This window comes from Oncorhynchus keta, unplaced genomic scaffold, assembly GCF_023373465.1.
Source record: "Oncorhynchus keta strain PuntledgeMale-10-30-2019 unplaced genomic scaffold, Oket_V2 Un_contig_8339_pilon_pilon, whole genome shotgun sequence".
NCBI classification, from domain to species: Eukaryota; Metazoa; Chordata; class Actinopteri; order Salmoniformes; family Salmonidae; genus Oncorhynchus; species Oncorhynchus keta.
This window is the reverse complement of record NW_026289991.1, coordinates 2561-13700: the sequence shown is the minus strand read 5'-3', so window position 1 is coordinate 13700 and position 11140 is coordinate 2561. Positions and strand designations below refer to the sequence as shown.

General features: G+C 45.1%; 1 protein-coding gene across 1 annotated transcript; it reads left to right on the top strand.

The window, feature by feature from the left end:
• Window positions 1–364: 364 nt before the first annotated feature.
• Window positions 365–5055, top strand: LOC118364322 (sialoadhesin-like). The gene is made up of 11 exons (XM_035745777.2): window positions 365–942; window positions 1074–1169; window positions 1781–2140; window positions 2409–2702; window positions 2839–3102; window positions 3287–3574; window positions 3752–3842; window positions 3935–3979; window positions 4065–4109; window positions 4283–4466; window positions 4709–5055. Exons 2-11 carry the CDS (start codon window positions 1145–1147, stop codon window positions 4748–4750), a joined length of 1638 nt encoding a protein of 545 aa, XP_035601670.1. The 5' UTR covers window positions 365–942; window positions 1074–1144; the 3' UTR covers window positions 4751–5055.
• Window positions 5056–11140: the final 6085 nt, after the last annotated feature.

The window sequence follows — 11140 nt, the reverse complement described above, 5'->3', positions numbered from 1 at the left end:
ATAATGTTGTTTTGTAGCCTGCAGGTAACGAATATACTGTATATTTTTTGGTGGAATTTTTATTTCGTTTACTTCAATGTTTTTATGAATGTCGCAAGCAATAACAGAATAAACTAAATTTGAATTACATACCTACAGTAGAAAAGAGGAGAATATCTTGTTTCTAATAATGTCAACTTTATTTATGAACTCCAATACTGAGCAAATTACACCAATTGGAGTCAATTACACTCACTGGAGTATCTGACATAGGATTTGAAAAAGCTTCTCCTTGCCATTGTCAATCGCCTGGTGATTTGACAAAACGTGACCCCCAATGTATGAGTCACTGGTTTGCCTGGGAGGGGGTCCCTCGGCAAGTAAAGGTTGAAGAGCCCTGTTCTATGTAGTCAAGTGCTAGGGCTGCAGTATAGTGAGATGTTTTCATTAGAAAATATACAAAAACACGAAATATTCTGAATGTATTTATGTTGCGATTCAATCAATATTAAAATAGAAATGAAATAAAAGTACATAATTGACGTATGTAAGGTACTGGGTGTCGTGAGTGGGATGTCAGGCGCAGGAAAACAGAGAGTTCAATATAGTGCTCTTTTAATGCACACACGGTGAACCACGGCCACCCCACTAAACACTGGGTGCACAAAACAAAATGCCCCAGACACGGGGAACGAAACAGTCCCGCACTATACACGAACATACACCAACACGTTCGACAATAACAAACACCAGGTTTACAATAATCAATCCCGCTCAAAGAAACGGGCAGGCCGGCTGACTAATAAAGCCCAACTAATTACAACAAACTAAAACAGGTGATACCAATAAACACATAAGGAGGGGGAGGAAAGAAATCAGTGGCAGCTAGTAGGCCGGTGAAGACGACCACCGAGCGCCACCCGAACGGGAAGGGGAGCCACCTTCGGTCGGACTCGTGACAAGGTAAAGGAAAATACCCCAAATATTTTACTTGTCAGCAATCTGTATTTCTGTATTTTGAAAGTTACATATCTTGAACCAAAATATAGTTTTCCTTTATTAATTGATTGGGTGATTGATTGTTTGTTTAATAGCTACAAACTTCAGCATCCTATCCATCACATGACATCGGGACCTTAATAGACTATAGACACCGCCGACTGTAATGGACATCCTCAGCTTCATCACAGGTACATTATACACATCTTATTAAATTACATTTGTTTGCATGGTGACATTTTATTTCTGCATCAACATGTGCATTATCTGACTTTAATTTTCTAGCTTTAAGCCATTAAATGTCACCACATGTTAAATACTGCATGTTTACAGTAAATGCTACTTATTTTGCTTTGGAGCAGCTGGTGCTTCAGAAACTGATGAAGCTTTTATAATGGAACCCAATGATTTGGCGTCCCGTCACTCTGATTGTTGTCAAAGTATGAAAAGTATGAAAGTATGAAAGTGATTGTTGTGAATGTATGAAGAAAGACAACGACAACGACAAAATGTGCAAAGATGAATAAAACCAACATGTGCTTTGTCATTATGGGGTATTGTGCTTAGATTGATGAGGAGAAAAACTATTGAATCTAATTTAGAATAAGGCTGTAATGTAACAAAATGTGGAAAAAGTGAAGGGCTCTGAATTCTTTCCAAATGCACTGTACTTCTGTGGATCAACCAACTCTTCTGTTCCTCAAATTGGGGAAGGTTATTTAAACTCCACTTGATACAGCTGGAAAAGTAATGAAAGAGAACTCATACAATGTAAACTGACTTGTTAGGTCTTCTTCCTCAGGGTGCACACTTGTCTCGCTTGGTCACTGTTGGATAGTGAAGGTGCCCAATACTGTGAAGGCAGTAGATGGTAGTTGTGTAGAAGTGTCCTGTCACACCGCCCCCCACCACAGGGTCATCTGGTACCGGTATCATAGCATTCTCTATCCCAAGGTTTATGATGGCAAGGAACCGACCAGTGTGGAGAGCAGCTTTAGAGGGCGTACATCAGTGCCAGGCAATGCATCAGAGGGTGACTGTACACTGAGGGTTGAGAGTGTGACATGGACAGACAATAACCTCCAGCTCTACGTGTGGATCAACCCTGATGAGTCAGCTACACAAAATTTCCATCGTCAGATCGCAAGGATTACAATTGAAAGTAAGCGCACTCATGGAGAGGAGTATTAGATTGAATATTTGTTGTCGTTAAACAACTGAAAAAATACAACAGATTGTGATCAGATGAACAGTACTTCATTACTTTGACATCTGTATTTAGGAGTGATAGTGATAAGTAGTTGGAGCACTATGTTAAAACTGAATGAGAATTGCAGACAGGGCGTTAAACCATTAGTCACAGGAACTGGAACTGGTAATGCCTTGTTTGCCTTTGGTTCCAGCTAATAATCATTTATTTGAACTTGCAGATAGAAAAGCTCCTGCCTTATCCATGAAGAATGCATTGGTGGATGGAGCCTTATTCCAGGCCAACTGTACTGTCTGGCATTCCTGCCCATCCTCTCCTCCATCCCTTCGCTGGAGCCGTTTGCCTGTAAATTCTACAGCAGTGACTTCCATGGAGGAAAAGGGAGGGCTGTGGGTGTCTACTGAGACAATACAAGGAAGAGGAACGTGCCAACTGCACAAAAAAGAGATGAAATGCACAGCTCAATTCGCTACAGTACAAACTGAGAGTCAACCAGTCATTCTTAACATCTCATGTACGTTTTTGGTCTTTCTTGTTTGATCTCAGTTGTGTAATTATTCCGTTCACAGGCCATCACTTAAACAAATCTACAATTTTACAGAACAAACGACTACAAAGTCACAATACATGTTTGTCTACTTTATTAACAGATGCCCCTGTAGGTGTGAAGGTGATGGTGGACGAACAGCCTGTCAGTGAAGGTCATAGTGTCAACCTGGAGTGTGTTGCTGACAGCAACCCCCAGCCAGGCAGGTATGTGTGGATCAGACGACAGGGAGGCCAAAGCATCCAAATGAATTCAACTCAGGGCAAAATGTCCTATCCCAACATTAGCAGAGACACCTCATTCTCCTGCATTGCCCAAAATAATATTGGATCAAATCAGTCAGCCTGGCTGTTTCTGGATGTCAACTGTAAGTATCTCATTGTATGTGTCTATGTGTGGTTGCACAGTTTCCAATGGAACTAACATTATATTTGTACTATGAGATGCTAATTCTAGCGACACATTATGTGTGTCATTGTTTCTCACTCACAACAGGAAGGAAGTGTCAAAAAAAACATTTTAAAACCCTTTGTGTCATTCTGTCACTCCAGTCCCCCCAGCAATCCTCTCTGACTCCACTTGCTCCTTGAAGGGTGGGATTCTGCACTGTGTGTGTAGAGCAGAAGCCCGACCTAATGCCACTCTGCACTGGACGATCAACGGAAGCAGCACTCTCCCATCCTCCTTCACTTCCATCACCATATACAGAGAAAATATGGTGTCAGCAGAACTCACTGGGCCTGTGGAAAGTCGACCAAATGTCTCCTGTGTAGCCAGTAACTCACTGGCCACTGACATCCAGCAGCTGCCCCTTGACACAAAATTCACAGCTGGACAGTGTAAGTAAGCATTCAGTACAGCATTTCTGTTGTTTATCTTCTGATATCATTATAATCAGCACACAGTGACTTTCATTCTTACTCCTCTGCCCCCCCATGTGTCCCCACTCTCTCTCTCTCTCTCTCTCTCTCTCTTGCTCTCACTGTCTCTCTCTGTCTGTCTTTCTTTGAACACAGTTCTGCCATGGATGCTGACTGCTCTGGCAGTTGTAAGTGTCTTTCTATGGGTAGCTGTAATGTTTGTACGCAGAATACGTTGCAGAGAGAGGTTTGTATGGTTCTTGATGATGATGATGTCACATATTAAACCATATTAGGTGTGTCATTTTGAATGATGTCTCCCTTCTACATTATCTGTAGACCAAAGGCCAGCTCTAATCTCCCCACTTTGGATATCCCTCTAAGGTACTCTCATTTTTGTATCTGTATTTTACATACAACAAATAATAATGTTCAAGCTCATTGACATTGAGATGTTTTTGTCTTTAAGGCAACCTGACATGTCAGAGTCCCTAAGGTACAGCAATCCCCAAAAGTAAGAAAAAAATCATGAAAGAGTTGATTATCTTACCTTTTGACCAATCATCACATCCATATGAAATTGCATTGAAATTCATTCGCTTCTGTGAAGGGTGGTTGGAGATTTTTTTTGTAAGTAAAAATGGTACTGAAATATAATCAGGTTCCACATTCTCCTCTCCTCCTCAGGCCACAGCAAAATACTAAGAGGACCAAGCCTAAGGCTATGCCCATGGCCATACCCAAGGAGAAAGCAAGGACCGAGGGCCAATCATCAGTCTACGAAAATGACTTTGTTCCAAATAAGCCTAGTCAAAACCCTGCAAAGAACTACGAGAATTATCCAAAGATCAAGTTACAAGATAACACAAAGGTAACCTTTATGTAACCTCACTGCAAGCATAATTGGTCTGGTGCAGCTTTTGATAAAAATGTAAATACCACATACTTTTTACCCACACTTTTATATTTCAGACACTGTTATGACAGGAGAGTGATTACCACTAAACCTCAATTACGTACTTTCACACCCCCGAAGCCCTCAGACCAAGTGTATTGTTGGTTTCTCAAGCATGTAAAAAGATAGGTTAACACGTTCTTATTTTCTCCCCACAGGCTATGTGTTCAAACATGGATGATATCTACCAAAACTATTGAACTACCAGTGAACACAACATTTGCTTCAGAGTACATAATAATAATGTTATCCAATTGTTATAAGTTGACGATTGAGTCATGTAGCCTCCCGTTGAAAGTCTAAAGTTTGTGCACCTGTCTGGGCTGTGTGGATTGAGATTTCTGTGCGTTTAAGTGATGAATGTAACCTATGTTTTGTATTATAACTTTTGTATCAAATGTGTTTGTGTGTCAAATTGCTTGTAAAAATGTGTTATGTGAACATAATTATAACTGAAATAAAATACAAACATGTCAACTTTTTTACAGAGCCGTCTATACACTGAGTATAGCAAACATTAGGAAAACTTTCCTAATATTGAGATGCACCCCTTTGCCCTCAGAACAGCCTCAACTTGTCTGGACATGGACTCTATAAGGTGTAAAAAGAATTCCACAGTGATGCTGACCCATGTTGACTCCAATGCTTCCCACAGTTGTGTCAAATTGGTTGGATGTCCTTTGGGTGGTGGACCATTCTTGATAGGCACAGGAAAATGTTAAACTGTTGAGCATGAAACACCCAGCAGCGTTGCAGTTCTTGACACAAACCTGTTGGCCTGTCAAGTTCTGACCCTAGTTCTTGTGTTAGTTGTTTTTTTTATTTGGTCAGGACATGAGTTGGGTGGGCATTCTATGTTTTGTGTTTCTAGGTTGGTTTTCTGTGTTCGCCCTCGTATGATTCTCAATCAGAGGCAGGTGACGTTAGTTGTCTCTGATTGAGAATCATACTTAGGTAGCCTGGGTTTCACTGTTGTTTTGTGGGTGATTGTTTCCGTGTCTGTGTTTGTTCGCCACACGGTGCTGTTTCGGTTTTGTTCACGTTTATTGTTTTGTATTCATTGAGTGTTCAGTTTGTATTTAAATAAACAACCATGGACACTTACCACGCCGCATCTTGGTCCGATCCTTGCTACACCTCCTCTTCAGACGAAGAGGAGGAAAACCCTTACAGAATCACCCACCAACCAAGGACCAAGCGGCGTGGTAACGGGCAGCAGCAACAGCGGCCGAAGACACAAGACTCCTGGACGTGGGAGGAAACCCTAGATGGGAGAGGACTCTGGGCAAAGCCAGGGGAATATTGCTGCCTCAAAGTGCAGCAGGAGAGGCAGCAGCAGCAGCAGCAGTGGCCAGCATCACAAGACTTATGGACATGGGAGGACGAGTTGGACGGAAAAGGACCCTGGGCAGAGCCCGGGGAATATCGCCGCCCCCAAAGCAGAGCTGGAGGCAGCGAAAGCAGAGAGGTGGCATTACGAGGAGATGGCACGGCAGCGCGGCTGGAAGCCCGAGAGGCAGCCCCAAAAATTTCTTGGGGGGTGGCACAGGGAGAGTGTGGCAGAGTCAGGAGTCAGACCTGAGCCAACTCCCACTGTTTACCGTGAGGAGCCAAGGATGGAAACAGAGCCGGTGTCGGAGGTGAGCGAAGCAGAGACAGTGAAGGAGTTAATGGGGAAATTGGAGGAGAGAGTTATGAGGGAGGTGCTGTGTTGGTGCATGAGGCACGGCATTCGCCCGACGGAGCGTGTCGGGATTTGATGGCACCTCGGTCAGCTCTCCATACTCGTCCTGAGGTGCGTGCTAGTCGTCTGGTGAAGACTGTGCAAGCCTCACGCACCAGGCCTCCTGTGCACCTCCCTAGCTCTGCACGTCCTGTGCCAGCTCAGCGATACAGTACTCCTAGCAGTGCTAACCGTGGCGGGCGTTGTACTGGTCAGGCACCGTGTTATGCGGTGGAACGCACGGTGTCCCCAGTACGCGTGCTTAGCCCGGTGCGCTACGTCCCAGCTCACCACATCTGCCGGGCTAGGGTGAAGATCCAGCCAGGGCGGATGGTGCCAGCCCTGCTCTCAACATCTCCAGTATGCCTTCACGGTCCGGTCCATCTAGTGCAACCTGCACGCACCAGCCCTCCGGTGGCAGCCCCCCACACCAGGCTGTCTCTCCATCCTTTGTATACAGGTGCTCCTGCCTGTCCAGCGCTGTCAAGGCTTTCCTCCTCTCCAGCGCCGCCAGATTCTCCCGTCTCTCCAGAGCTGCTAGAGTCTCCCGCCTGGCCAGAGCTGCTAGAGTCTCCCACCTGTCCAGAGCTGCTAGAGTCTCCCGCCTGTCCAGAGCTGCTAGAGTCTCCCGCCTGTCCAGAGCTGCTCGAGTCTCCCGCCTGTCCAGAGCTGCTCGAGTCTCCCGCCTGTCCAGAGCCGCCAGAGCTGCCAGTCTGTTCTGAGCCGCTAGAGCCGCCAGTCAGCATGGAGCCGCCAGAGCCGTCAGTCAGCCAGGAGCCGCCAGAGCCGTCAACCAGCCAGGAGCCGCCAGAGCCACCAGGCTAACAAGGAAACAGCTACTCCTATATGCTTCACTTATTTATGTAACTTTAGTTGTGATACAAACTTTGGGCTATATGTTTTGATGGAATCTGTTAAATGTCTATAAATGTATGTTATTGCAGGATCCTCCTGCGCCAGAAGAAGACATATACGCCAACAGCATGATACTGAGTCAGGCCAGGAGACAGGGACGCAAACAAGACCTAGAGGCCCCCAATCTGGGTCCCAAACCCCTGCCTTCCTCCAAAGCCATCTCTGAGACCGACCGAACCAGCCTGCCCAGTCCCATCGCTGACACTGCTACAGTTCCAGGAGAAGGCACAGCTGTGATTTGGAAGAAGAAGAAGTGGATGAAGAAGGAGAATGAGGGGTCCGTGGACGGGGGAAGGGAGGCGTCTAGCGGTTCCTATCTGGAGGAGGAAAGGTGTGTGCTGGGAAATGTAGGCAGACACAGAATAAGTAAGGTACTGGAGATGGATCACCTGCAGTTTCTCTAGTTTTTCATGAATATAATGTTGGTCTATTGTACTTTCACAGAGATATATTGCTCTTCCTGAAAGTATAACGCTGTCTTTTTCACCACAAAACAAATAAAAACATGAAATGTCCACCTCATTGTTCTTTATTGTACCCTAATGTAATTGTTCACAGCATTATGATGACCTACGTTCTGTATAACCTTTAATGTTGTCAAGGTATTTAAAACTCTTAAACTTACTCTAATATCATTGAATGTACCAACACTAACAAAAAATGAGAAAAAAGAAATACGAAGGTTTGTTTGAAAGCTAACAATAGAACAAACTCTTGGCCAATTGGAAAGTAGGCTCAGACAAACTCAGTGAGTTTCCTGTTTGAAAAGAACAAAGGGGAGGATGACGTAGTGGGTTTCGCTTTGTGTGAGGAACAGAGGGCCAACACAGACATACAGATGCTCACCACCTACTCTTAAGGTAAGGCATGATGTTAATCTCTAGATTAATGGGGATTTGTGACGACATTTCAATGACAGGTTGCACAAACCATACCGTTTTCTATTTGTTATCTAATTTTTATTCACTGGGGGTGATGTCCAGATGTCCAGAGCGACATACATTTGTATTATTTTCTCGTATTGGTCCCCTCGTGGGAATCAAATCCAAAACCCTGACGTCACAAGCGCCACACTCTACCAACTGAGCCACATGGGACCTAGTATTAAGTATTTATTAGGATCCCCATACGGATCCCCACAAGGGACCCCTGTACTCCTGTGGTACAAACAGGAACAAAATGATTACATCTCAACAAAACAACAGTCCACATCATAAATAAAACAATACATCATACAAGACATTACATTATTACTCTATTATTACAAATATACTATAGAAATATGGAATACTGCAATATTAAAATGTGTGTGTGTGTGTGTGTGTGTGTGTGTGTGTGTGTGTGTGTGTGTGTGTGTGTGTGTGTGTGTGTGTGTGTGTGTGTGTGTGTGTGTGTGTGTGTGGGAGTGATTGTGTGTGTGTGTATGTGTTGGAGTATCAGTGTAAGTATGCGTGAGTGTGTGCGCATAGTGTCTCTTCACTGTCCGCGTTGTGGCTTGAGTCGTTGTTTAATCTGTTTTTTAAAAATTCGATTTTACTGTTCTCTTGAGTTATTTGATGTGGAAGAATGTTCCCTGTATTCATGGCTCTATCTCAGGGTTATTCAACCGGGGGTCAGCGGCGGTACTGCAGGGGGTCCACGAATATACTGTATATTTTCTGGTGGAATTTTTGTTTTGTTTATTTATTTCAATGAATATATGAATATCACAAGCAATAACAGAATAAACTACATTTGAATTACATACCTACAGTAGAAAATATGAGAATATCTTGTTTCTAATAATGCCAAATTTATTTATAAACTCCTAATACTGAGCAAATTACACTAATTGGAGTCAATTACACTCACTGGAGTATCTGACATAGGCTTTGAAAAAGCACCTGCAAAAAGGCTACAACTACAAGTGTGGTTGGTAAGATTTCTTGACTTAGACATACATTTTTGCCAACACATAGCCAACCTTTGTTTAAGCATCTAAACAGCTGCTCTTTGTGAAAATGTCTTTGGAGTTACCTTTCTAGCTAATAGACTATGTTAGTCTTCCAATTCTAACGTGGGGCGGTAAAAATAACAGGAAAATAGCTACAAAATCTGTTAATTTTAAAATGTTGATTGTTTCTCCTTGCCATTATCATTCACCTGGTGATTTTTTCCCCCACTTAATGTACGAGTCAGTGGTTTTCCTGGGAGGAGGTCCCTATGCAAGTAAAGGTTAATGTAGTCAAGTGCTAGAGCTGCAGTATAGTGAGATGTTTTAATTAGAAAATAAACAAAAACACAAATATTCTGAATATATTTATATTGTGATTCATTTACATTTACATTTAAGTCATTTAGCAGACGCTCTTATCCAGAGCGACTTACAAATTGGTGCAAACACCTATGACAACCAGTGGAACAGCCACTTGCATCTAAATCTTGTTGGGGGGGGAGAAGGGGGTAGAAGGGGGTGAGAAGGATTACTTACCCTTACTTACCCTATCCTAGGTATTCCTTGAAGAGGTGGGGTTTCAGGTGTCTCCGGAAGGTGGTGATTGACTCCGCTGTCCTGGCGTCGTGAGGGAGTTTGTTCCACCATTGGGGGGCCAGAGCAGCGAACAGTTTTGACTGGGCTGAGCGGGAACTGTACTTCCTCAATGGTAGGGAGGCGAGCAGGCCGGAGGTGGATGAACGCAGTGCCCTTGTTTGGGTGTAGGGCCTGATCAGAGCCTGGAGGTACTGAGGTGCCGTTCCCCTCACAGCTCCGTAGGCGAGCACCATGGTCTTGTAGCGGATGCGAGCTTCACCTGGAAGCCAGTGGAGAGAGCGGAGGAGCGGGGTGACGTGAGAGAACTTGGGAAGGTTGAACACCAGACGGGCTGCGGCGTTCTGGATGAGTTGTAGGGGTTTAATGGCACAGGCAGGGAGCCCAGCCAACAGCGAGTTGCAGTAATCAAGACGGGAGATGACAAGTGCCTGGATTAGGACCTGCGCCGCTTCCTGTGTGAGGCAGGGTCGTACTCTGCGGATGTTGTAGAGCATGAACCTACAGGAACGGGCCACCGCCTTGATGTTAGTTGAGAACGTCAGGGTGTTGTCCAGGATCACGCCAAGGTTCTTAGCGCTCTGGGAGGAGGACACAATGGAGTTGTCAACCGTGATGGCGAGATCATGGAACGGGCAGTCCTTCCCGGGAGGAAGAGGGAGCTCCGTCTTGCTGAGGTTCAGCTTGAGGTGGTGATCCGTCATCCACACTGATATGTCTGCCAGACATGCAGAGATGCGATTCGCCACCTGGTCATCAGAAGGGGAAAGGAGAAGATTAATTGTGTGTCGTCTGCATAGCAATGATAGGAGAGACCATGTGAGGTTATGACAGAGCCAAGTGACTTGGTGTATAGCGAGAATAAGAGAGGGCCTAGAACAGAGCCCTGGGGGACACCAGTGGTGAGAGCGCGTGGTGAGGGAGACAGATTCTCGCCACGCCACCTGGTAGGAGCGACCTGTCAGGTAGGACGCAATCCAAGCGTGGGCCGCGCCGGAGATGCCCAACTCGGAGAGGGTGGAGAGGAGGATCTGGTGGTTCACAGTATCGAAGGCAGCCGATAGGTCTAGAAGGATGAGAGCAGAGGAGAGAGAGTTAGCTTTAGCAGTGCGGAGCGCCTCCGTGATACAGAGAAGAGCAGTCTCAGTTGAATGACTAGTCTTGAAACCTGACTGATTTGGATCAAGAAGGTCATTCTGAGAGAGATAGCGGTAGAGCTGGCCAAGGACGGCACGCTCAAGAGTTTTGGAGAGAAAAGAGAGAAGGGATACTGGTCTGTAGTTGTTGACATCGGAGGGATCGAGTGTAGGTTTTTTTCAGAAGGGGTGCAACTCTCGCTCTCTTGAAGACGGGAGGGACGTAGCCAGCGGTCAGGGATGAGTTGATGAGCGAGGTGAGGTAAGGGAGAAGGTCTCCGGAAATGGT